Source organism: Dromiciops gliroides, chromosome 4 (assembly GCF_019393635.1).
Source record: "Dromiciops gliroides isolate mDroGli1 chromosome 4, mDroGli1.pri, whole genome shotgun sequence".
Lineage (NCBI taxonomy): Eukaryota > Metazoa > Chordata > Mammalia > Microbiotheria > Microbiotheriidae > Dromiciops > Dromiciops gliroides.
The window spans coordinates 58233406-58261357 of NC_057864.1; the positions used below are offsets into that span (position 1 = coordinate 58233406).

General features: G+C 42.6%; 1 protein-coding gene across 2 annotated transcripts; it reads left to right on the plus strand.

Annotated features, from left to right (window-relative positions):
- On the plus strand, window positions 1-27390 carry POGK (pogo transposable element derived with KRAB domain). Of its 2 annotated transcripts, none has more exons than XM_044002394.1 (6): window positions 1-266; window positions 2267-2400; window positions 18543-18669; window positions 20097-20210; window positions 21779-23260; window positions 25291-27390. In XM_044002394.1, exons 2-5 carry the CDS (start codon window positions 2269-2271, stop codon window positions 23245-23247), a joined length of 1842 nt encoding a protein of 613 aa, XP_043858329.1. In that variant the 5' UTR covers window positions 1-266; window positions 2267-2268; the 3' UTR covers window positions 23248-23260; window positions 25291-27390. The 2 variants fall into 2 exon arrangements, with proteins under 2 accessions (XP_043858329.1, XP_043858328.1); XM_044002393.1 differs by lacking the exon at window positions 1-266 and adding an exon at window positions 503-747.
- The last annotated feature ends 562 nt before the right edge of the window (window positions 27391-27952 follow it).

The window sequence follows — 27952 nt, forward strand, 5'->3', positions numbered from 1 at the left end:
CGGACCCTCCCTCCTTTCCACCACGTGTCCCTCCCTCTCTCCCGGAGGGGACGTGAGGACGGCTAAGAGGGAGAGGATCGAAAGGACCGACGGAAGGAGAGGAGGATGGTACCCTGACTCTCCGGGCTTCGCCCCCACCTCTCCAGACACCCACTCTCACTCACGCCGCCCCCTCCAAGCGCCCGCCCCCGCCCCGTGCGAGCTGTCCCGTCCTGCGCTCGGAGCCCCGCGCCCTGCTTCCTGTACCCCGCGTCCTGCGTCTTGCGGTGAGTGTGAGCGGGCTGTGCGCGGCCCCCGGGCGGAGCGGACAGCTCCGGGCAGGGAGGGGCGTGCACCAAGGGCTCCGGCTCCTCCTCCTCCTCCCCCAACTCGGGGCTAGCCCCGGCCCCCCTCTCTACCCCCCAACCCCGGCTACTTGGAGGGGAGGGGGGGGAAGGGGCGGGGGCTGGGCTGGGCTAGGCTAGGCTGGGGGGGAGGGGAGAGGGGGGGCGCCGATGTTGCAGCTGCTCAGGGCCGCAGCAGAAGCCACCGCCTTTGTTGCGGCCCTACTCGCCCGCAGCCGCAGCCGCCGCCCCTGGGTCGCAGGTGCATTGAAGGCGGAGGTCGGGGCATGAGCACAGGGAGGAGGCCGGCGGGGAAGGGGGACCATGGGGGAGCCCGGCCCGGGGCCTCGGCCCGAGGAGTGGGAAGGAAGGGGACAAGATGGCTGGAGAGCTCCGAGCGGGCAGCCGCGGCGGCCGGGGCGCGGTAAGAGCGGTCGGGTGGGCCCCGGAAGCCGGGAGAGGCTCCTTGTGTTGCCCCGGCCACCCCCACCATCACCCATCCATCCGTCTAGCCATCCATCCTCTGGCCCTGCTGCACTGGCTTGGATTTCCTTCTATTTCTTTTAAACAGCCCCAAGAATAAGTTGACTTCTTACCCCCTCCTGGACACCCCCTTTGCCCATTCAATAATAATTGCAGCTAACCTTTACATAGCACTTTAAGCTTGGTGGAACACTGTACCTATATTAACCTCATTTTATACTGGCCCTCACCCTGTTATCCTCATCTTAAAGATGGGGAAACTGAGGCTGAGGGAGGGCAACGGGCCTGCCCAGCATGTCTGAGGCAGGATTTGAACTTAGGTCTTCCTCACTTTGAGTCCTGTGCTAATTATGGGCCAGCTTCCTAAAGGAATCTAGGAATCCAACACTTGAGCTGAAGCTTTTAAAAGAGTATGTGCCCCTTAAGGCATAGATACCGGGTGTCTCCGAAGTCTTTGTGTATACAACTGACTTGAGACTTTTGAACTCCCCGCCAAAGCTGACCAGTGAAAGTGGAAGGACATAGAGGATATCCCAGAATTACACCAAGATTTTTTTTTTTGCAGGGCAATGGGGGTTAAGTGACTTGCCCAGGGTCACACAGCTAGTGTTAAGTGTCTGAGACTGGATTTGAACTCGGGTCCTCCTGAATCCAGGGTGGGTGCTTTGTTCACTGCGCCACCTAGCTGCCTCCAACTAAAACTTTTGGGATACTACCTCCTATGTCTCTCCACTTTGCCTGCACAGTTGTGAAGTCTGGCTTAGGGGAGAGCAGATTTACTAGCCACAACCCCCACTAAAATGAGTTAATTGTGGTATGATAACCCATGGTATGGTAAGAAGAAAGCTAGACTTGATGGCAGGGGACCTAGGTTGGAATCCCTTATTCTGCCACTTACTAACTTGTATAACCTTGGGCAAGATATTTCAACTTTCTGAGCCTCAGTGTCCTCACCTGAAAAACGCGTTTGGACAAGGGAGATCTAAGGTGACTTCCCACTCCAGTCTGTGAGCCTGTGAGCTACATCCTCTCTCTGTTCTCCCCATGGAGTTGAGTGTCACACCTGGTTGGTATTCAGAATACCAGCTTCCTGGTATTCTAAGCCCCTCCCCCTCCAGAGCCTGGTTCCTCTTAAAAGCTCGTGATTGGGAACCAGAAGACCTGAGTTTGAATCCGAAACTAAACAATTATGTAACCATTGACAAGCCATTGAATTTGTCTGAGCCTCAGTTTCTTCATCAGTAATATCATGGGGCTTGGATTAGGATAGCCTCTTAAGGGCCTTCCCACTCTGAGTCCTTTGATCTCGCTTGAAGCTTCGCTATCTGGAGTGCAGGAGTTGGTGTACTATTGAATCACCCCTCCTGTCCCAGGCCACAGAATGGAATTCCCTCTGGTGGACAGCTCATGCTGAAATTGAGCACAGCCCTAGATCTTTCTGAAATGAATCTTCTTCCTAGACATGGAGTCCGCCACCTTCCCCCTCCCATTTCCCCTGAAAGAAGAGGAAGAAGAAGAAGAAATTCAGACCAAGGAAATAGAGGATGGATCCATGGATTTGCAGAGAGTGAGAATCTGTGCAGAAGGTGGCTGGGTGAGTAATAAGACTATGGGGGCCTTTAGCTATGGGGATTAGATTTGGTTTGAAAATCACTCATTTTAACAGTTAATCAATTATATTTATAGTCTGGTACACATGTATTTCTCCCCCATCCCCCTCCACCCCCCCCAAAAAAAAAGTATTGGGATTTTCCCATCATATTTGCTTCCCTTGTCATTCTGAAAGCAACAGTGTTACAGTTTTTTACAGCCCTGTAGTTGTGGAGACTCTTCCCTCCAACAAAATGTTTGCTCTGTTTGTGATTGGGACTTCATCAGTTCTTTGGGATTTCTGTGTCCATTATATTATGTATTCTATTTGTATGACATATCCACATCCTTTAGGAGAGTCCTCAATCTATCCCTATAGAAGTTATTTTCTTACTGTTGAGCAGGGAAACCTACATCTGTGACAAAGTGGTTCCCACAGTTCCCTTGACCTTTGTCAAAACATCCTGTGTTATAGCTGTCACATCCCCAGCACATTTGTTGAATGGTCATTTTTGTGATCACGTCTTTGTGACTTGATGTGAGATAGCCATTCATGCATTCATTCATTCAACAACTAAACTCCTCCCTTGTCTTAAGCCCTCTGAGTGATGTAGAGACAAGACCTAAGGGGTTTATATCTAGAATTGCTCATCATCTAGTAAAAAGTATCGGTGTCCCTTAGCACTTGGCTGGCAGCAAACAGTCCATTATAAGCTATGTAAATAGCTAGGTCACTAGGTTATTGTTTTAAGTTGGGATACCCTCTCCCCAAAGTTCATTCATTCACCTTTCTCTAAGTGGGCCAAAAGAGGACCAAGTGTGCAAACACTATATATAGATAGTACAGGCATGATGAGTAAGAGGTATGAGATGATTTAAAGGGTACCAGCTGGTATCCCCCCACACCTGCCTAAAGCAATAATTCCTAATGAGTGACTAAAATTATTCCTCCTTAGTTGGGCAAAAGCACCAAAGGTTGCTGTCAAAATACAAATAGATGATTTGGAAGGCTGAGACATTTAAATCATAAAACCCTATTAACACCTTGATTTGTATTCATTTGCTAGTTAGCAGACCTGAGGGGTTGGGGCCAAAGAAAAAAAGATGGTGCAGATAAGGACTGGGAAGATATAGGTGTAATGTGTTGGAATGGTGTGGAGAGACTTGATCAATGGAGCAGAGAAACTTGCCAGCCTCGGTTTCCTCAAGTGGAAAATGAGGGAGTTGGACTAGATAACTTCTGAGCTCCCTTCCTGCTTTAAATCTATGATTCTATATGATTCTGGGCAGCCAGAGAACAACATGAATGTTCCTGGAGAAGGGGGCATGGGGGCAGGGAGGAGCAAACCTGAGATGGGAGAGGAGAAGGGAAGCCAGAGAGATTTTTAAATCCACCATATTTCTGCTATTTCTACCTTTTATGATTCTCAGTTTAATTAAATTTCTCTTTAGTAGACTTTAAGGCCCTAATACGTGGTGTCTTTTCTCCAAAATCTAATGTTTAGGATGAATAGGGAGGTTAGAGAGGCATCCATTCCAGTTCCTATTATGGCTGGCTCTTTGGAACACCTGTTTTTCATTGACTGAACAGAAGAGAGGCACTTCAAACTGATCCAGATTGGGAGAGGGGCATGGTGGGGCATCTCTGTGGTATGCATCAAACAATTTCTCTGCTATGTACCAAAAGGCACTGTTCAGTTCTCACTTAATTTTAAAAGCCCTGAGTATATAAACATCCCACCTAAGCAAGAGATGATGAAAACTGAGCCCGGTATGTTAGAATCAAATAAAACTTAAAGTTCATGTGGCATATATTGAGTGAGTTAATGTTGTCATTGTTTTGTGCCTTGAAAATCAGGAACAAATGGTACGGTTCATTTAAGTGACCATAATTGATATTATTGTTTACATAGTTAAAGTTTTTACAGCTTTCTTGTGTTCCTTAGTATCCAGAATCAGCAACAATGTCATTGTTTTCTTTGGTTCCATGTGAATTTCAGTTTAACTGCCCCCCCCCAACACACACACACTCACATAGGGTTGATGTACTTGCTCTTTCTGCCCCCCTGAAACTTAGATTTAAAAGCACAGATCCAGTATTCATATCCCCAGTAGTCTTTGTTCTTTCTCTTCCTCCGTGCACCCAATAATGTTTGTCTGAAATATCCTTTGCCTACCTTGACCTTTCTGCCTTAACCTCTCCATCCTCCCTTCTAGCATAGGGATCCCTAAGCAGGAAATCTATCTGTTCTCTTACCCTAGACCTTCACCAAGAAGGACTGATCCCAAAGGGCCAGAAAACAGATCATCTCTGCTTGGTTCTATGCTTTTCAACATTTTTTTAAAAATCAGTGATTTGAATACAGGGGCAGATGTCATGCTTAATGGTTTTGCAGATGACACAAAACTGGGGAATGACTAACATGTTGGATAATAGAGTCAGGGTACAAAAAGAGAAGCTTAACAACGTAGAATGAATATTGGTCCAAATCTAAGAGGAAAAAATGTACTAGAGATAAATGTGGACTCTTACATATGAGTTCTGAAAAATCAGCTGCAGAAATACAGGGTGTTAAAAGTCTTGGTGTGATTTTAAGCCATTATAGCTTAAATTATCATTATTTAGGTATAAGCATTAAAGGCCCCTGCCAAAATGCAAATATGCAAATAAATTCTTTGGGGGGCCTGACACATTTAAATAATAAAACCCCATTAAAGTTTTTTTGTTTTTTTGAGGTGAGGCAATTGGGGTTAAGTGACTTGCCTAGGGTCACACAGCTAGTAAGTGTAAAGTGTCTGAGTCCAGATTTGAACTCAGGTCCTCCTGAATCCAGGACCAGTGCTCTATCCACTGTGCCACCTAGCTGCCCCCCATTAAAGTTTAAAAGTATACTCACACTTTGGGGATAGACAACTTTACTGCAGGCAATAAGGTCAACCGAAAAAAAGATATGGGCACTTTAGGGAACCAAAAGGTTAGCATGAGTCAATAGCATGGTGTGGCGCCCCAAAAGCTAAGCTGTAAGGAGCTGGTGGTTTTACCATATGAATTGTGTATGCCCTGGTCCAGACACATCTGCAATATTGTGTTAAGTTCAGGGCATTGCATTTTAAGAAGGAGCATCAGAAAGGTTGAGTGTCCAAAGGAACACATCCAAGATGGTGCCTCAAGTGAGTTGATGCTGAAGGTCCTGTGAAAGGCTTAGGGCAGGGAAGGACTTGTTCACTGTGTTCAAATAGCTAAAGGGCTATCATGTAGAAGACTGGTTCAGTTTCACTCCAGAGGACAGAATGGTGCAAGGTGTGGACAGACATTAGCTGTCAGGCAGCTACATTAGAGGTCTTCAAAAACAAGGCATGAAGGACCAATTTTGTCTGGTTTGTTGTGGAGGACTTGCATTTTTTCAGGTATAAATTGGTCTAAATGGCTGCTGAGTTCCCTTCTAACTTAAGTCTGTGGTTCTGTGAAATTGGGGTGAACAGGGAAGAGAGAAGAGGTGCAAGTAAACAGTGAGAAAGTACTTTAGGTTCCCAGCCTCTAGAAGTCTTGGAGTAATGGAAAAAATACAAGTTATAGGAACTGGACCCAGAAAGAAAAGGGGAGGGGGGGTTGGTGGAAGGAAACTAGTGGCACAGGCCAGCAGTAGACCACTAGGATGGCCCCAAAGAAGAGATGAGAAGGGACCTGCCTTACCCTTCTTGGCAGAGATGGACTGTGGGTGGGTAAAAGTGCATATAGGATTTTTCCATTTGTAAGTTTAGCTGAACCATTTTCTTTCTTTCTTTGTTATAAGGATTGGCCCTCTGTGTGAGAGATGGAGTTGGGAGAGATAGGTTGTAAGGGATATAAAAACAAAAGATTAATTATTTTTGAAAATTAAAAAATAAAATAAAAGACTATACAGATGTAAGGTAGAGAAAAGGCTTAACATGCTAAGAGTTAATTTATTGATTAGAAATCGGACAATTTAAAAATGATTATAGATAAGCTTTTTGGGAGGAGGCAGGGAGAAAGACAGACAGCATCTATATACTGTATCTGAAATGAGCCAAAAACGGGGGAAACCCAGGATCTAAAGAAATTTCTGTGACTTCAAAATTGGTATAGCGCTGGCCTTTTTTTACCTTCAGCTACACAGATAAACGACATTGGAGGTCATGTCTAGCCTGCAGACTTATGCAGCTTAAAGGGAATATTGCTTTGGAATTAGTTTCTGAGCTGCCGAACTATCTGCCTTTTGAACATCATGTGAATTGTTTTAAGATCCTCAGATCTGTTGTCAAAAGAAAGGGAACAGTTGACAACTGTACCAGCCTCCAGGATTCATCACATCTTCAGTGTGTTCAGTTTCAGTCAGTCCAACAATTATTAAGCACCTGGTCCTTGTGTAAGCTACTGCCCTCTGCCGCTTACTATTTGTATGACCTTACACTTTTTTGCATCTCAGATTCTGAATCTCCATTAGATTGTAAGCTCCTTGAGGTTAAGGACTATCTTTTGCCTCTTTTTGTATAGAAATGTTTATTGATTTGGGGGGATGGGGGTTGAACTAAAAGGCCCCTGAGGCCACTTGCAGCTCTGCATCTATGATCCCCTGACCCCTACACTAGGCCTGGGTTTAAATCTTTCCATCACTCTGTGTGTTGTGTAGCTGTTCTAGGTGTTGACAGCGCCTTTTAAGGATGCCTACCCATTGACTTCAGGCCCTGGCCTCAGGACCACAGATGGGCCAGGCAATAAACAATTAGAACTTCCTATGTGAGGGAGGAGGCAATAAGACAACTCAGGAAGGAAAAGAAAAAAGCACCAAATGGCAATGTACAAAGGGGCTGGGGAAGAAGAGGAGGGAGGTTTTGTTAATAGTGGTTTTTTTTTAAGTTTTTGTTAATGTTTTTTTTTTCCACCTAGAATTCCATTTATTCTTACACTGCCCAGTCACTAAGAACACATAGATATCTCTTAGCTCCCAGCCACAAAGATTCAGTTTCACCACAGGCAGAAATGTCTATTAGAACTCAATTACAGAAGAGAAAGGAGCTTCAGTAAGGAAGACAGTTATTAAGTATTGATTCAAAGGTAGGGGTAGGAGAATCAGAAGTGAATTAAACTGAGGTCAAGGAAGCAGAAGAGTCCTTTTTTTTTGGGGGGGGAGACTTTGGGAGGGGAGAGATGGGTGGTACTGGTTAATTTTCACTGGCTGAGTCATTACAAAAGTCATTGAGTACTTGTTTCGGTCTTTGGAAATTTATGTGTGTACATTTAAGATAATGCAAAAATATTTCTTTAAAGTAGGAATGTGATTTAAAAGCAAAGCATTTGTAAATATTTCAAAATTTAGAGGATTTACAGTCTAAATTTTTTTTTCAAAGTGTGATTTGAATCAAGTTTGCAATTTTTAAATCAAGTTTGTGTGAGTAGAGAGCTTCTACAAAGGATCTCAGGTTCATGCTGGTGACACATAGTTAACCTTTCAGTGCCTCAGGCAAGATTCCAAGATGGGGGGGGCAGGGCAATGGGGGTTAAGTGACTTGCCCAGGGTCACACAGCTAGTGTCAAGTGTCTGAGACTGGATTTGAACTCAGGTACTCCTGAATCCAGGGCTGGTGTTTTATCCACTGCACCACCTAGGTGCCCCAAGACTCCAAGATTTTAAATGGCCAAGAAAGATAGAAAGCTGAAATTCCCTAGACCAGTAAAATCACAAGTTCAGAAAAATAAAATAATAAACATTCAACATGGACAGAGCAAAAGGGCCACCTTATTTAATCTTTATGTTTGTATTTTAATTTAATTTTTTTTTTGAGGCATTCCGGGTTCAATGACTTGCTCAGAGTCGCAGAGCTAGTAACTGTCTAAGGTCAGGTTTGGCCTCAGGTCATCCTGACTCCAGGGCTATTGCGCTATCCACTGGGTCACCTCCATGCCCCATGTTCTTTAATATTTTAAGAATCTGTGCTATTGTTTTCATGGGAGGTACTCCTCCCAATACAGGATAATCGATTAAGAAAGAAAAGGGATCCATCTTAAAGGTCATTTATCCAGCCCAATTTATTTCTCTGATGAATAAAATGAATCCAGGATGGAGAAGTAGCCTTTTTAAGGACACATGGAAAGGAAAGTGATTGAGCCAGAATTATTACCCAAATACTCTTAACTCCATACACAGAGCTTCTTAGACCACCTTACCCTCATCAGTATAGATTTCGGCCCTTTACATACCTTGGGAGTCAGTTGGTATGAGATACAGTCTAGCAAAATATAAGTGCCTTCCTTCATAGCAAGGACTTTTTTTTTTTTTTGGTGAGGCAGTTGGGGTTAAGTGATTTGCCAAGGATCACACAGCCAGTAAGTTGTCAAGTGTCTGAGGCCCGACTTGAACTCAGGTCCTCCTGGCTCCAGGGCCAGTGCTCTATCCATTGTGCCACCTAGCTGCCCCACAAAGACTATTTTTCATTTTGTTTTCTTTTTCTCCCAATACATAGCGTAATGCCATCTGGGAGCATAGTAGGTTTGTTTTGTTTTTTTTAGTGAGGCAATTGGGGTTAAGTGACTTGCCCAGGGTCACACAGCTAGTATTAAGTGTCTGAGGCCAGATCTGAACTCAGGTACTCCTGACTCCAGGGCCGGTGCTCTATCCACTGTGCCACCTAGCCGCCCGGTAGGTTCTTAATAAATGCTTTACTTTAAAATTTTTTTTGATCAACAAGCATGTTTTCTTTCCCTCCCATTCTCCCACCTCAAAAAAAAAAAAAGAGGTGTGCATAACACTTATAATACATGCACATAGCCAAGCAAAACAAATTCCCATATTGGCCATATCCAAAAATGTGTGTCTCATCTCTGCCAGGAGGCGGGTAGGATTCTTCATCCGCCATCCTCTAGAATCATCCTCTAGTGATTCCTTGCATTGATCAGAGTTCTTGAATTTTTCCAAGTCAACTGTAGTTTTTAACTGCCATTTTAGTATAAATTATTCTCCTGGTTTGGCTCACTTCTGCATCAGTTCATATATGTCTTCCCAGGTTTCTCTGAAAGTATGCCCTTCTTTGTTTCTTGCATTAATGCGCAACCAGGTTGCATAGGTGGGTCTGGAAGACCTGAATTCAAATTTGGCCTCAGACACTTCTAGATATGTGACCTTGGACAAGTCACTTCTGTTTGTTTTCATTTCCTCATCTGTAAAATAGGGTTGATGTGAATAGTACCTATGTCCTAGCATTGTGGTGAGGATTAATTGAGATAATATTTGTAAAGTTCTTAGCACAGTGCCTGGCACATAGCAGGTGCTATAAAAATATTAACTGTTTTTATTGTCATTATTATTACAGCACAATATTCCATCATTAAATGCATAGACCATAAATTGTTCGGCCATTCCACAATTGACAGGCTCCCCTCTAAGTTTCCCTTGCCGCCACAAAGAGAGCTGCTATAAGTGTTTTTGCATGTATTCATCCTTTTTCTCTTTCTTTGATCTCTTTGGAGGTCAGGCCTACTAGTGATATCTCTGGGTTAAAGAGAGATCCTCATTTTCAGTTTAGTAACTTCTGGGACATAGTTCTAAATCGCTTTCCAGAATAGATGGGCCAATTCACAGCTCCCCCAACAGCACATCAGTATGCCTGTTTTCCCACAGCCCCTCCAACATTCGTCATTTTGATGGGTGTGAGGTACAACTTCATAGTTTGTGTGATCTGCATTTCTCTAATTATTTGTACCTTGGAGCATTTTTTATGTGGTTATAAATAGCTTGAGCTTCTTCCCTAGAAGACTACTTGTTTCTATCCTTTAAACATTTATCAATAAATGCTTTATTTATTAAGCACCTGTTTACTAGATGGGATTGGATTGAACTGGATGAGCTGCTGTGGTAGGGAAAAACAATATCCTTAACTGGTCAGCCACCTGGTAATGAATGGCAGCCCTTAGCTTGGCTGTTTGTCTTAACAACAGACACAGTGCTGTTCAGGCCTGTACTTGAATCCTTTCAAGTTTAGTATCATGCCAGAGCTTGCATTCCACTTGAATAACCCAAGGTCACCTCTACAACACGATAAGGCATCAAAGGAAGACTTGACTGTACCAGCATAACATTTTACGGCACTCTGGTCGGTGTATACATATCATTTGGAGTTTCGGTTTGTTTTTTACATTGTGCATTAATTCAGATAGGCCTTTCCATATTTCTGCCTGGGCATGAATTCGTCATTAATAATGGCCATGTATTTCACCACCTTAACTTGTGCCCAGACACATAATGAGATTTTCAACATGATATGGTTAGTATGAGTTTATTAAGTGCCTAGTGTGTGCCAAGCTGAGTGCTAAGTGCTGGGGATACAAAGAAAAGCAGAAGACAGTCCCTGCTCTCCAGGAGCTCACAATCTAATGGGAGAGACAACTTTCAAATGATTGTGTCTAAGTTTTATATCTATATCTATCTATAACTATAAATGTGATAAATTAGAGGTAATCAGAGGGAAGGCAATAGATTTAAGGGCTTTATATAGAAGGTGGGATTTTTGATGAGATTTCAAGCGGGAGGCAGAGATGATGCTGAGGGAGAGCATCCAATGATTGGGGGTGGGAGAGGGGAGATAGACAGCCAAAGAAAATTCCCAGAGTCAGGATATGAAATGTCTTGTATAAGAAACAGCCTAGAGGACTATATCACTGGATCACAGTGTAAGAAAACTAAGGAGGTGAGAGGTGGGGAGGCCTTTGAAAGTCAAATAGGATTTTATATTTGATCCTAGAGGTGTTAGAGAACCACTGGAGTTTATTGAGGGGGGCAGGGTGGACATGATCAGATTTGTACTTTAGGAAAATCACTTCGGTAGCTGAATGGATTGGAGTGGGGAGGGTATTGAGGCAGGTGTATTGCCCCCCCTCCCCAAGTAGGCTACTGAAGTAGTCCAGATGTGAGGAGATAAAAGCCTGCACCAGTGAGGTGGCAGTGTCAGAGAGAAGAGGCATTGTTCAAGAGATGTTGCCAAGATGAAATAGCCAAAAGACGGTGAGGATGTGAAATTGACAAGAGTTGATAGAAGATCTAGAATTGAAAAGAGATGGTGGGGATGTGAAATTGACAAGAGATGTTGAAAGGGGGAAGAGGGTGAAATTGACAAAAGATGGTAAAGGTGTGAAATTGACAAGAGATGGTACAGAAGTGAAATCAAAAGGACTTGGCATCAGCTTGGATATTGGGGAGGGCGCAGTTAGAGCTGTCGAGCAGTCCAGGATAACTCCTAGGTTGTGAGCCTGAGGACCTTGGAGGGTGCTGGTGGCCTCAACAGTAGTAAGGAAGTTAGCAAGAAGGGTAAGTTTTGGAAGCAAAGATAAGGAGCATAGTAGAAAGAACTGTTGGTATGAAGCCTGAAGACCTATTTGAATTCAAGGCCCGAATGCACTATAATTTAGCAAATCATTTTCATGTTATGGGCCTCTGTTTTGTCACCTGTAAAATGAAGCAATTGGATTAGATAATCAATCTGTCAACAAGTGCCTACTATGTACCAGAGTACTGTGCTAATTGCTGGGAATACAAATAGAAAAGTTAATTAGTCTCAGCCCTCTGGGAGTTTACATATAGCTGCTAGGTGGAGATGGGGAAAATGTTCACCAATAATGAAAGGATACACACACTAAATACATAGTGATGGGTGCCTGGCATCAGGAAAAGGCTCCTGAACAAGATGATATTTGAGCTAAGCATTGAAGGATGCTAGGGATTCCTAGAGGTTGAAGTGAGGAGGGAGAGAATTCCAGGCATGGAGAGACAGCCTGTACAAAGACTCAAGAGTCTTTGGAATGTCACGTAGGGGAAGCAGGGAGCAGACTCTTGTCAGCCTGGTGTAGAGTACGTGAGGGGGAGCAGTCCGATGAATCTGGAGACCAGATGCATTCTTTAAATGCCTAAGGGGAAGAGTTTTGTACTTAATCCTAGGGGGAGATGGGGAGTCATTGAAGTTTCTTGAGATGGGGAGGGACATGACTTGAACTATGCTTTAGCACATTGTTTAGCAGCTTATGTGGATAAAGGATTTTTTTTGGGGGGTGGGAAGGGGGATTCATTCAGAGACTGGTTGTAGGGAGTTCAATTAAGAAGCTTTCAGTAGTTCAGGCTAGAGGTGAAGGCTATTACTAAGGTGATTGTGATATTAGAAAAGAGAAGGGGACAAGTCGTCTCGCAGTTCTTTAACTTTTCCAACTTTCTGTGATCCAGTAGGAGTCCAGGAGGAAAAAAAAAATCAGCAGAAGAAAGTACATATTTTAGTTATGAGGTGATTCATAACCAAGAATGGGGTGGAGTTGTGAGCTGGAGAGTTGGCTGCTCTGGATTGCTGTTTTAAAAATGACTTTCCATTCAAGTGCCCTGAGAAGGTGGAGAAGTTAGAAAGTGTGGAGGGAAGCGGGAAGCTTAGTTTGGGTTTAGGAGAATTTCCTTGGGGCTTTCTCCCATGCAAATGGAAGGAAGCTGGTTTGCTTTTTTTAAACAAATCCACCAATTTGACTTGGATATTAAACATATGCAGAAACTTCTTCCTCTTTCCCCTCCTCCTCTGATTTTTTTTTTCCTCCAGAAAGTAGGAAAAAAAACCCAGTTTAAAGCTTGGAGGGAGAGGAGATTTCTGGGTTCCTACTTATACTTTGCAGGGTTGACTTTATGGCTTCTCTGTTTTTCTCTTGGAAAAAAAGAGAAATTCTCTGTCCTGAAAACCACGGGGCTTTCCAATCCTGAGATGGAGCCAGCCTGTCCTATTTGCAAACCAAATCTGCCTGCAGGCAGAGTGGCTGTCTTCCTCTGGAGTCTGTGAGCTGGAAGGCCAATGTTGAATTGGGCAATCTTGTCAGAAGTATTCTCATAAAACCTATCTTCAGCTGCATTTTATGGCTTTCCTTTTCTGGAAGGGAGATGGGACCACTGAGGGGTTGGTTCCCTAGGAAAGAGCCAGACAAGGTATCCATAGGCCCTAGGTAAGGTCTGAAAATCCACCCCCAAGTGCAATTTGAGCCTTCCCTGTAACACATGACTTGGCTTATCACAAAATAAATACCTAGGAGCCATGGAGAGGGGATTTTCCTGGCATTCATGAATAGCATTAAGAAGTGCCCCTTTGCCAGTGCCCCCTACGCAGCTGCCTACTTTGCCTACCCTTAGTCTCTGCCCTGCCCAAGGCTCAATGTGTTCTGCTGTATTGTCACTCCCCACTTTCCCTTTGAGCCCTTACAATAAGATTCTTCCACCCCCCCCATTGAAATGCCTTTCCCTAGTCACCTGTCAACTTCTGCAAGTTTGCTTAACTTCACTGGGCCTCAGTTTCTCCATCTATAAAAGCATGGAGCTGTATTTAAGTCTTCTGGGATCCCTAGAAAAAGGGTTTTGTTTTTGTTTTGTTTTTTTACAGTTAACAGCTTCTACTACCTTACTATCTAATTTCCACTGAAACTGCTAAGCCAATAATTCCTACATTGTCATATCCAGTCCTTACCTTTCTTGCCCAACATTTCATACCACTAACCACTTACTTCTCTCTTTTCTTGAAGGAGATAACATGACAGTGTTCAGTTCTAGTACCTTTCTTACCTTTTAGAGCAGTCCTGACTTTCTTGTCCTGGTTCTAGTTGATTCCCTGGTTCCAAGTGTCTCCCATAGATCTGCCCAAGGTCCTTTTCAATCAGTCAGCATTTATTTAGTGCCTACTGTGTGCCAGGCATCATGTTAAGTGCTGAGGATACAAAAAGAGCCAAAAGAAAGTTCCTTCCCTCAGGGAGTTTACAATCTAAGGATATTTACAACATGTAAATGTATGCATGCATATATGTATGTATGTACAGGCTAAATAGGAAATAATTAACCAAGGGAAAGCACAAGGTTGGGGAAGGCTTCCTGTAGAAGGTGGGATTTTAGTTGGGATTTAAAGGCAGACAAGGAAGGAACTCTTTATTTTCTTCCTTGGTGATTTATGCTTCTGTGGGTTCAGTGATTCTCTCTATGTAGATGACCGAATCATACACCTGTGTTCACTAATTGTGTGACCTTGGTCGAGTCATATAATCTCTGCAGGCCTTCTTTAAATGAGATCAGACTAGATAGTTTTGTAAGCCCTTTCCAGCTTTACACCTTTGGTCCTGTGTATATCTATCCAGGTCCCATCTCTTACCCACATCTCTCAGTGCCTGGTTGACTTCTCCACCTGGCTGCTTCCCTAACATGTCAAATTCAACTTATTCAAAAGTGAACTGGGGGCAGCTAGGTGGCACAGTGGACAGAACACTGGCCCTGGAGTCAGGAGGACCTGAGTTCAAATCCGGCCTCAGACACTTGACACTTACTAGCTGTGTGACCCTGGGCAAGTCACAACCCCAAATGCCTCACAAAAAAAAAAAAAAAAAGTGAACTGGTCATCTTCCCCCAAAACTTGTCCCTCCATTCACCTTTCCTATTTTAGCTCATACCCTTGGAAACCTGGCCCCTTTCTACCTTTCCTTCTTTTTATTCCTTAATCCCCTCCACATACTTTGAGATCCAGTGACACCCCGTCTCCCAGCTCTGGGCATTTTCACTGGCTGTCCCTTGCCTGGGAATTCTCTCCTTCTTCATATCTATTTCCTGGCTTCCTTCGCATCTTAGCCAAAGCCCCACTGTGTACAAGAGCCCTTTCCCAGACCTCCTTAATCTTTGTGCCTTCCCTCTGAGATTATTCTGTGTATGTTCTCTGTACACTATTATTTTTCATGTTGTTTTCCTCATTAGACTTTGAGCTCTTTGAGAACAGAGACTGGTTTTCATTTTCTTAAGCCTTTCTGTGTGTCCCCAGCAATGAGGACGGTGCCTGACACATAGTAGGACTTAATAAATGCTTGTGGACTTGAATTATCACCTCTGAGTCAGCCAGGCTTGAAACCTTGAATTCATTCTTCAGCTCTTCCCCCCCACCCCCCATCCCCACCCCTTGGCATCTATGACATCTAATCACAACCAAGTCTTGTTGGTTCTGTCTCCACAACATCTCTCTTTGGACTCCCCTCTGCTAACCCCCCACCCAGGTGACTGAGGGTTCTTGACTAGTTTCTTTCCCTCCATCCAGTCTCCTCTTGCTAGTCTGCCCTTCAAAGACTACCTTCATGTGCAAGTTCGATTAAACAACTGTATATTGATTTTGTGTATATATTATGTATATATTATTGAGAATGGGTTAGGGGGTTTGGGAAAGGGGTTTGGGGTAGGGATAGGGGTTAGGGGTCCTTAGGAATTCCTCTTTAAAGAATTACACTCTCTTTTTCTTTTTCTTTTTTTTAGTGAGGCAATTGGGATTAAGTGACTTGCCCAGGGTCACACAGCTAGTAAGTGTCAAGTGTCTGAGGCCAGATTTGAACTCAGGTACTCCTGACTCCAGGGCCAGTGCTCTATTCACTTGCACCACCTAGCTGCCCCAAGAATTATACTCTTTTGCACACAAAAGCAATTAGATTAAGATAGTATTTTATTTAGGGGCAAGGGAAGGGAAGGGAAACCACAAGAGAAATCCTTGGACTTCTCATAGGGAGAAAGGCATGGCACAGAGCATGGCTTTGAGATACCAATCTCTTCGAGCAGGAGACAGGTAGATACTTTTATAGAGGACTGATGGGGGTGATCATCTGACTGTGGAAAGTTCCCTTAGTGAGGGAGGACCATCCCCCACTGGTGGTGGCTGGAGGAGGCTGGAGGAGGTGGCTGGTGAGGGGTGGCTGCAGATCTCTCAAGCCATCTCTCTCCTCTGGACACTAAGGCAGCAGCCACACCCAAATTTATTTCCCCAGGGGTGAAGGAGACTGGAATGAAGGGTGGGAATCCGAAGCTAGCTCAGTTAGATATGTTTCCACTTATCTCTTTAGGTATGTCTGTCCTCTGGTTTAGTTTCTCAAGGAGAAGGTTCTTTGATGTACCCCAGAGAACTTCTGGGGTGCTCTGGGCCCATAACATTATGTATGCCTATATGTATACAATAGAAAGGAAACTCCTTGAGGGCAGACATTATTTCATTTTTGCCTTTGTATACTTTGTGCCTAACACAATTCTTAGCTCAGAGTTGGTGCAAAATAAATGCCTTGATTGATCAGATCACTCCCTTGCTCCCAAACCTTAACTCCCAGTTGCCTATAGAATAAAGTAAAAACACCTTAGCTTGGAATGTTGGGTCCTCTGCAGTCAGATTTCAACCAAACCGGACTGCTATCTATTCTCCACTTCTACCCCATCACCACCCATTTCCTGCCTCCAGAAGCCATTTCCCATGCCTGTCTCCTTGCTGCAACCTCTGTAAAATCTATTTTCCTTCCTATGTCCCTTTCTCCTTTGCCTAAGTGAGCCTTCTCTTCCTTCCCACCTTTCCTTAGAGCACTCTGTATCTCTTGCTTCCATCACACTCTGCTTTGTATTAGGCCTACTTGTTTATGTTCCTGCCATATTTTTCACAATAGACTATAAACTTCTTGGTGGCAGGAATTATATTATTTTTCAGTATTTTTCATCAGCCATTAACAAAGTGCCACTCTCTAAGTGCCCAATGGATGGTGATTGGATCGAATCAAATCCTGTGAAACGTTCTAATGAGCAAAAGCACCTTTTCTGTGGTCTGGACCCCTCTGACAGGCAGTCTTATGAACCCTGGGAGCTGCTTTCAAAATAATGCTTTAAACACGTAACATAAAATACATAGGATAACAAAGGAACAGTTAACAAAATAAATATACGTTTAAGACAAAGTTTACGGACTACCGGCTAAGGACTTCTGAAGGGTAAGGGAAGGAATTCCTTTCAAATAGTGTTGGCATTTTACCCTTCCAGCCTCACCTCACGTTGTAATTACAGAGAAAGGGACAGTTACATTTTTTTCTTTTGGTTTCCACAGTACCACCACATGATGTCTTGCACATCCTAGGTTCTAAATTCCTAGTAAATGCCAATTGAGTTGAACTGAATTGATTAGACTCCTCATGAGCTCGGTTCCAGCCAAACTGGAATGCCCCCCCTAAACAGTGACTTCATATTCACTTTCTTTGGTGGTGGTGGGAAATAATATTTTTTCCAATTACATGTAAACACAATTTTCAACATTCATTTTTTTATAAGATTTTGAGTTGCAAACTTTTCTTGCACCCCTTCCCCCACCTCAAGATAGCAAGCATCCGATAGAGGTTCATACTCATTTTCACAAGAAAATGTGTGTGTGGGGGGGGGTGGGGGGGTTTCCTGCAATGTTCTTCCTCTTCTGATCAGATCCTCCCATTCTTTAAAGCTCAGCTTGCTCCCAGAATCCTAGTTTGATTCTCCCAGTCTATACTGACTTAGATATCACATAGCTTGTTTTGGTTTTTGTTTGTTTTCGATTCAACACACATTTTTTGAGCATCTACTGTATGTAAGGAAAGTCTTCATTAAGAGCTCTACTCAGGGTATATGAACTGTACAAAAAAGTACAATGTAAGTTGAAGCTGGGACAGATTCTTGATAACAGGGGTGGAAGAAGAATGGGAGACTTCACAGAGGAGATATTACACATGAGTTGAAATAATGAAGATAAGGTCAGAAGGAGGAAGGAATTCTTTAATGAGTATGAAGAACTATATGGGTAAATAAAGATGGGAAGCGGAATGCTGAGTTTGGGGATTGCACATAGCTTTTTTTTACAGGTTAGTGTACCTTTACTTAATATTCTGCATTACAGCTGTCCGTAGTAATGGTATTCCTCTACTAGACCTTAAGCTCTTCAGGAGAGGAACTTTTATTTTATGTAGACTTTTTTTTTTCTTTATCAGTTCCTAACACAGTGTTCTTCACATAGTATATGCTAAATACGTGTTTATATTGTCCAGTTGGAAAATGGGGAGTGAGGGGAGAGGGGTTGGACAACAAGGTGTCTAATAACAGGACTGGGATGGAGGAGATTGGAGTTTTAGTCCTGGCCCTGCCCCCCCTGACTAGCTCTGCAATTTTGGATAATTCATTTTGTAAAATGAGAGGTTCGAACTAGATAATTCCCAAGATCGCTTCCAGCTCCAACATTTCATGATTCTGTGATATCTAAGATCCATTCCAATTCAGTGATCCTACCTCATTGTCTTTTAGGTGTTGAGTGAGGGATATTCATTTTTTTCAGGTACCAGCCCTGTTTGATGAGGTGGCCATATATTTCTCTGATGAGGAATGGGAAGTTTTAACTGAGCAACAAAAGGCACTCTACCGAGAGGTCATGAAAATGAATTATGAAACCGTACTGTCCCTGGGTAAAGATTTGCTTTTTTTTTTTTTGTCTCCTAGAATGACTATGTCTTGAGGATTTTATCTATGTCTCTCATTTCTAGTTGTCAAGATAGCTCTTGCCAAAACTCAGAATCTCTCCCCTCAACACTTCTTATTTAATTTCTTGTTTAAATTTTGGTGTTTAGAGAGTGCCACATAGCTCTTAGTCTCACCTCGGTGCTTTGGTGTTTGAACTCTGGGCATCTTCCTTGCAGAGAATATAAGAAGTGGAACATTGAATCAGACCCATGGTGCTTCTGGTCCCATAATCTATCTCTCAGTGACATCAGCTGTTGGCAGTACATAATCTATGATGTTAACTTCAAGGCTTGGGTTATACCCCAAAGTATCCTTGGCTTCCATTATTAATGTATTTTGGATCAACCATCCATGGATTGATTTATTTGGAATTATTTCCTAACTTGCCAACTAAATATATCAAATAAAAAATTTCCTCTGCTTACAAAAAGCACTCCTACACACACACACACACACACACACACACACACACACACTTTTCACAGGATTGTTGTAAGGATTAAATGAGATAAAGAAGTGCTTTACAGCTGATGTTACTAGTAGAGGTAAGATTGTCAGCAGACTGTGGAGTAGATAGAGTAATAGTCTCCAGTCTGACACAGATTACCTCCTGGACTTCTGGCCCCTTAACTACTCACTGTCCCTTGGCAACTCTCCCAGACCTTAAGTTGAAGAATAGTTCAGTTACTGAGCTGCATTATTGGTAAAGGGAGTTTTCTCAGTGGAATTTCACTATACCAAATAAAGCCATATATTCAGACCAAAAAAGAAATAAACAAATGAAAATTATCTCTTTAAAGAGGTACCTTAGTGTATTTGGATCCTGTGACCAAAGATCTGGATTAAGTTCTGATATTTAGTACTCTTGTGACCTCGGGCAAATTACTTTTAAGTTCTGAGCCTCAGTTTCCTCATCTGTAAAATCTGAATAATGCTCACTCTGCTTACTTCACAGGATTACCAGAAGGAAAGTTTTTTGTTTTGTTTTGTTTTGTAATAAACCATAAGGCATTTATTTGATAAACGTGAAGTATTATCAATGGTATTATTCATCTGTTTGCTAAACCCAGTTGCTATCTTTCCTTTTCCTAGTAATATCATTAACTCTTGCCCTGGCTGGCAGAGATCTTTCAATTCTTGACTGGAAAGTGCATCCATTTCTCAATGAACTTTTCCTTCAAGGAAACCCTGAACTTTCCTCCCCTTCACTAGATTAAGCCATGTTGTTTCCCATTCCATCCCTGCATGGGCTAGCAGTGAAGGGGAAGAGGCTTGTATTGCTGGGATGCTGGGCTTTAATTACATCATGAGTTCCTTTGACAGTGTTCCACAATTGTGACCCATTCTTTCCTGTTTTATTCCCTATGAACAGAATTCCCATTTCCTAAACCAGACGTGATCTCTCAGTTGGAAGTAGAGGAAAGCCCTTGGGTTCCTTACCCTCAGAACTCTGAGGGATGGAAACTCCAGGGAGGCGCCATCACAGGTGAGAGAGTAAATCAGTTCACAACTGACATTGGAGGAATGTATACTGCTGAATCATTGTAATTCAGATGCCAGGATTGGGCACAATGATATGATACTCATCAACAAATGGTACCAGATATGAGGGAAAGGTTTGTTTTTTGTTTTGCCTTGTTTGGGGCAAACCAAGAAGGATAAAATGAGCTTCCTAAGATTGTAAGACACCGATTTCCTTTTTAGTTACATTCAAGAGAGTGGACTCAACAAACAGACATATTACACATTGGCATACACACGTCCAAAAAACCAGTAGATTGTCATGGAAAGGTTATTTGAATAGAATATCATGGCTACTGCCATTATAACAAACAGAATAACGTTACTGGCTCTCTATGGATAGGAAACAGGGCTTAAAATAACTCCTAATCATACTCGACCATTATATTCAGAATTTAGGTCCTGCTTAGTGTGAGTAATGACTCCCCTGAAGGAGTCACCTAGATTCAGTTCATACTACTCAATTACCCTATAGGTAATTTTGCATTAAATGTAGGAATTTTGGAATACTCAGGTATTGTTGAGAAATGGTGCCCTTAAGTGCCAAAAAGAATGTGATCTTACAGAATACATATCTGAGCTCTGTCTAGGGGGGTTAATAAGGGAAAAATTGTTATAAAACACTATTTTAATGAGTGTTATTTCCCCTTGTATTTAATGATGACATATTGAGAACAAAAAGCATTGAGTTATTTAGACCGCTTCTCCTTCCTTCCTGAGTTATGAGAGTGATAAGTCCCTAGCCAAAGACTTAATTCTTAGGACAGAGTGGTGATCACAAGAGATGCCTAGTTATTGTCCCCAGACAACCAAATGGGATGGGATCGCTAGTTGTTTTAGCCCAGTAGAAGTTCTTGCTTTTGGACCTAAGCAAAGGAAGGGACAAAAGCTTGTGCAAAAAAATGCCTTTTTTTTTTCTGAGGAGGGGAGAAGGTAGGGAGTGAATGGTTGGCAAATCCCTCAAAATTATGATAAAAATATTGGCTAAGATTCGTTGCCATTGGGCATAGCTACTCCACCTTTCTAAGCCTGAGTTCCCTTATCTGTCTGTAAAATGGGTTTAGACTAAAGGTGCTCTAAGGTTTAATGACGGATTCTATGACATGCTCTGAGCAGTGGCAGTACCTTAATATGTGTAGTAATGCATTTTATAAGGCGGTTCTACTGTTCGTAGAAATAATAGCTTTAAGATTTCATTCACGTGTTTCATTGGAGCTGCAAGACATTAAAGAAACGTCTCATTTCAGGTTTGCTCTGTGGCTTATGCTCACAAGATTTCCACGGCATTGGTCACCAGGTCACCTTTCAAATGTGCTTAAGGGAATGTCAAGAAATTATGCCCAAAATGAGGATGTAACATTCAGGCTATTTTCTTTTTCATCCAAAGAGAAGTTAGTAACAGCTTTGGCCCATCTGGCACAAAAATTCAGATTTCCGACTGAACTTATGATCATGGTACTTTTAGAAAACCGGGGTATAAAACAGAAATTTACATGTAGACTAATAGTTTTTAATTCCCCTATTATCTCCTAGGGAATGAAGAATCTGATCTAAAGCATCCAGAGTGGACCCCCCCATTGAGCATCGCTCCTCATTTCCCCCAACCACAGCATCTTGAAAACTTTGCTTTCCATCTGCCCCAAGACATCCCAGAAATGTCTGAGTGGAGTGAAGGGTACCCATTCTTCATGGCCATGGGTTTCCCAGGGTATGAGCTGGGGATAGATGACATAGCAAGTAAGTTTCAGCTGAGTAGGGGGATCCGCCGGAGCTATGATGCAGGCTTCAAGTTAATGGTTGTGGATTACGCAGAAAGTACTAACAACTGCCAGGCTGCCAAGCAGTTTGGGGTGTTGGAGAAAAATGTCCGTGACTGGCGGAAAGTGAAGATGCAACTGCAGAATGCCCACGCGATGCGACGCGCTTTTCGAGGCCCCAAGAATGGAAGGTTTGCGCTGGTGGACCAGCGGGTAGCCGAGTATGTGAGGCAGAGGCAGGCCAAAGGAGACCCCATCACAAGAGAGGCAATGCAACTCAAAGCCTTAGAAATTGCCCAGGAAATGAATATTCCTGAAAAGGGATTCAAAGCAAGCTTAGGATGGTGTCGTAGGATGATGAGGAGGTATGACCTCTCTTTGAGGCATAAGGTACCTGTGCCCCAGCATCTGCCTGAGGACCTGACAGAGAAACTCATCACTTATCAGCGTAGCATTCTGGCTCTTCGAAAAACACACGATTACATGGTGGGGCAGATGGGGAATGCTGATGAGACTCCGATTTGTTTGGAGGTACCATCTCGAGTGACTGTTGACAACCAAGGGGAAAAGCCAGTTTTGGTGAAGACCCCAGGCAGGGAAAAACTGAAAATCACAGCAATGCTTGGTGTCTTGGCTGATGGAAGAAAACTGCCTCCGTATATCATTCTAAGGGGAACTTATATCCCCCCCGGAAAGTTCCCCAGTGGGATGGAAATTCGCTGCCATCGGTATGGATGGATGACGGAGGACTTGATGCAGGACTGGTTGGAGGTGGTGTGGAAACGTAGGACTGGAGCAGTGCCGAGGCAGCGGGGGATGCTGATCCTAAATGGCTATCGAGGTCATGCTACTGATTCTGTTAAAAACTCCATGGAAACCATGGATACAGACATGGTCATCATCCCGGGAGGCTTGACTTCTCAGCTACAAGTGCTGGATGTGGTAGTCTATAAACCTCTGAATGACAGTGTGCGTTCCCAGTACTCAGAGTGGCTCCTCGCTGGCAATCTTGCGCTCAGCCCAACTGGGAATGCCAAGAAGCCTCCCCTTGGCTTGTTTCTAGAGTGGGTCATGGTTGCGTGGAACAGCATCTCAAGTGATTCCATTGTCCAGGGATTCAAAAAGTGCCACGTCTCCAGCAGCATGGATGATGCAGACGTCCTGTGGGAATTAGAGGGTGACTTGTCGGGAGGAGGTGATCCCCCAAGAGAAGGTGAAGCTAACAGCATGACTGAGAGCAACTGACGCAAAAGTTAAGGTGATACATAAATGAACAGTGCCTTTCTTAGCTGATATGTTCATATTTTACAAATTTCCATTCCCCTTGTGATCTTCAGTGGGTAGATGGTAGGCTAAGGACATTTTCTCCTTCATGTGGGGATTGACTGCTTGATAAATATTTTATTTCATGATCCAGGAGGGCTTTTATAACCAAAATGAACAATTGAGTAAGCTACCAAAACAGAAGTTACAGTGAAATAAAGAGTATTGGCTAAAAACATCAGAGAATGTTACTTAGTTAAAACCAAAAGTCTTAATGGAATAAAGTCTGTAAGCCAATTTTTTCCACTCTCCCTTATAATAGAACCTGAGAAGCTGTGATAAGTTTATGTTCTTTGATGTATTTGTTAAAAGTACCACAAACTTTCATTGGCTTGGCCATACATTGGCAGATAGTCAAAATTTACTCTGACCTCAATGAAAATGAAATCTATGTTTTAATGACTGAATTGACTTGGCTTGTTTTCCCCGTACTAGGGGTCTTTTACCTATGAATTACTGCAGCCCCACTTGGGAATCCAATTCAGTAATCGTGGATTATGGATCTCCTGTGTGCATGGCACTATGTAAGTCCCTCAGGGATACAGAAAATTTAAATAAAACAGGGTCTTTGCTCCTTGAGAGCTTACTAAATAACTAATCCACTTGCTGTTCTCTAAGGTGTTTTTAAAAATCATTTTGTTAATCACCACAGTAATGTACATAAGGAGCAGGTAGTGAATGGCAGGTTATTTCCTGTAGTTAGTGCATAGATATATCTGAACAGACAGCAAAAACAAAATAAGTTACAGCCAAAAACTATGTGAAATAACTTTTTAAGCTTGAAAGTTGCAGTTTTTTAAGGTATTTTTCTTCCTGACTAGGGCAGCTATAGGTAGAGGTTGAGAAATATGTGAATGAGGAAGAACTGAGATGCCTGATAGATACCAACTTTAAAGGAAATGGAGAGACTACCCCAGAAGGGGGAGACAGTGATTCTTTTTACCTCTTGAAATAGGAGCATGGCCCCAGAGAATTATACTGACAGAAATACAATCTCATTACGTATTATCGTGTACTTGTCCCCCCTTATAGTTCTTCTAAAAGCACTGAAGTCAAGGACAATCCCACTTTTCAGTGAGATTAAACAATACTAATATTTGAAATAATATTGATTCTTAAACCTCTTCAAACATTAGGAATACCTATCCTTGGTATCTCCATATTAAATACAGAAAAACTCTCCCCACCCTTTTCCCCCCTCACTTTAAATTCTGGAACAGTAACTCATTTACCCAGATTGGTTCAGATTTTGTCAGTGAACCAATAAAGAGATGATTAGGGTAAGTGATTCCTACAACCTTAATGGTTCCAGGGAATAATATCATGGCTCATCTTAAAAACTATTTGAAACTCTGTTCTTGTGTTATGTGTCTGAGTGTGTACCATACTGCTGGTCCTATAACTTCAGTCTGTCTTGCTGTCATCTTTGTCCCCCCCTGTGCCCTGGAGAATTGGGTTCCTAGGATTGTCAGACTCTGAACTTAATGAACAGGGCTTCTTTCCTTTTCCTTTTCACCTTCCTTTAGTTGCATTGGTCATAATGAATTTTCTGAGATAGGTACAGAACATTGCTGAAACTGTCTTTGCCTACTAGACTTGGTCTCTATCTGGCTGATGGACAGCATCCATCCTTTCTCAATCATGATTTATAGTTGGACATACCAGAGAATCACGGTGCAAAACATCTTTGTCAGGTGTGATTCATGAGCTTTCACCTAAGACTACTGTCATTTCTCATCACATCTGCCATTCTTTTCTTTGAGTTTAAGAAAACAGTGGAGGGGGAAAGGGGCAAAAGAGAGAAGATGTTAAGATGTGGAAGAATTTTACCTTTTCCTACAGCACCATTTTGAAGGTCTAACCATGATTTTTTAAGAAAAATAAATCATGAAGAACTTTGATCTGCAGTTTCTTTTCTTCTAAAACCAAGGACTGATTTATGCTTGGATTCTCTCTTTATTCCAGCAAGTGGAACTGTGAATGGAAACAACTGAGGAAGAAAATCCTCAGGAAGCTTCCAGGGAAGCAGATGCACAGGAAACATCAGGAAAATGCCAAGTTGATCAGAGAAGCCTGGGTAAGATGAGCCACGGGTGCATCCCTTCCCAAGAACACAGAGCCCTTCCCCTCAGGAGAGACATTTTCATGAGAGATTGGATGTGGAAAAGAAAAACTGAGCTTCTGTTCTGTCCGTGGCACTGTCTTGAAGATTATTTCGTGTGCCCACCAGAAGCAGTCTGTAAATATCATGGGTGGCAGGCATTTCATGGAGAAAAGCCCATTTGTGCATCACCAGAAACATCACATAGGAGACAAGCCCTACCACTGTCCTTTCTGTGGGGAAAGCGTCAATATTATTTGTTTTGTTCCGCCTTTGGGAATGCTCCCTAACGCCATCCCACATAAGTCATAAGTGGGGAGGCAGTTCTGTAGCTGCATGTAGTATCACTTAGGATTCCTTCTTTATGTTTTCTTCTCTTACTGGAAAAACCAGATACTGTTAATGGCAAGATAAAGACAGACATCCTGGACTGGTGCCGGCGGATAAAATGCTCCTATAGGCAGTTAAACTAGGTTAGGATGGAAGATATAGGACAATAGAGTATTCTGTACTTATTTACCCTCCCAAATTAGCAGGCAGCTAGACTTCTAGTCTCAGACATTGATGGGGGTATTTTCCCCATTATATTTAAAGCTAAGGCAGCAGTTAATACAAAGGCTGCCGTTGATAATTCCCATAAATTATCTACTGTATATGGTACAAAGTCCATTTATTTCTCTTACTCATCTGGCTAATTTTTTTAATAAAAGTTTTATCTTCACAAGGGCAGTGAGGGGACTTGGACCTTTGGCCACTGCCATTTGGGAACGTCAGTGTAACAACTCCACCTCTGCAAAAAAGAGGTACGGACATTTTATTGTGACAATTTTTAGAGATTTTCATTCCCATTCAGTCAAGGTGCGGTAGGAAAGCTTTTGTTCAAAGCTGCCTAGACCTCACCAGTATAACAGAAAAGCTCATGGACAAAGCTACAATTAGAAACGCTAATTCAATACCAAATCAGTGTATCTAAATACCAGTTACCTTTTTCTTGCTGTTTTCTCAGCTCACTTTTCCACTGCTAGTAAACCGCTCTTGCCTTCCTAAAAATCCCTATTTCTGACCAGGGACTCAGGTTCTCTGCAGGGACATAACCTTTCGAATGCCTTTTTCACTTATTTTTCCACCAGGCAAATGGTGGATCCAATTCAGTCTAACTTCTTTCTGCAGGATAAATGACATGACTAAATTTCATTCTCTTCCTTTGAACTGCATTTTTGCAGAAGTGCTTCTCTCCCCTAGACTCTATCTACATTTCCTCTCTTAACTCTGCTACTGGAACTAGTTTCAAGTTCCAATCTCTTCCACATGTCCCCTCTGATCTTAGCTAGTCTTGTCCCTTACCCCTTTTTTGTTATCCTAAATCATCTGTAATTGAGAGGTTATCTTGTACTGGAAGGTTCAAGAATTTTGTGACCTAAATTTCAGGATCATGGGTTAGAGGTTAGCTAATTTTTTTTTCCACTGGTAAAGCTGGGCAGTGAATTAATCGGCACTTGTTTCATTCTGTGAACAATCCCTTCCATTTCTTCGTCGGCATCTTTTGGTGGTGGTTGTTCCAAACCCGTGATTTCCCTAGTGCAGGGAATTGTCCACAGGGCAGCTCCCTTTGCCAGTGCAGATCTCGGAGAGTTGCCTAGAGCACTGAGAAGTGACTTGCCCAGGGTCACGCAGCCGGCATCGGCCAGCTCTCTACACCACACTGCCTCTCATCAGCATCTGACGGGGTGCATCATACCATAGAATTCTTCTAGAGTAACAGTTCTAATGTCAGGGTTTTCCGGGGCTCACATGTTCTTCCACTGATTTAATTATGATCTATGCCTCAAAGCCCCAACACTTTTACAGAACTATTACTTATAATGACTGTAGCATATATTTGTTTTCCTGGACTCAGAATCAGAGATAGGTGAAATAGAAGGTAGGTAGAAATTAACCCCAACAATAAAATTTGATAATAAAAACGAAGACTGTGGTGGTTTTATTTCACTTTTTAAGTTTTGTTGTCCCCTCTTCTGGATATTGGCACATTCTACTTCACTTTACATTTCATCCAGTCCTGGTGGTTCTGGGACAGCCATAAATAACACAGTTTAGTTACTTTTTATGGAAGGAGTGATACTATTTCCATGTGGCTTGAATGGGATTTCTGGATGTAAGAGGAAATAAAATACTCATGTCAATATTTGATTCAGCAATCAAGGGGCCTAGGAGAACAGCTATAAACCTCAAGTCAAATATGAAACATTCAGTCCAAAATAAAAGAACCCCTCAGGATGACAAGTGACTCAATTATTAGCAGAGGCCTATTTACTATGTCAGTAAAGAAAGCATCAAAATTTGGTTTTCATAAATGTCAAGAAAAAAAAAAGAACCAATTTAATAACATGTAAAACCCATCTGTGCATGGTCCTCCAACTGACAGAACATAGAAACCTAGAATTATGCCACTTCCCATTATCTATCATGTGTCCAGCCCTAAAACAAGTCACACACTACCCTCAGAATGAATTCTTCAAAGCCTCT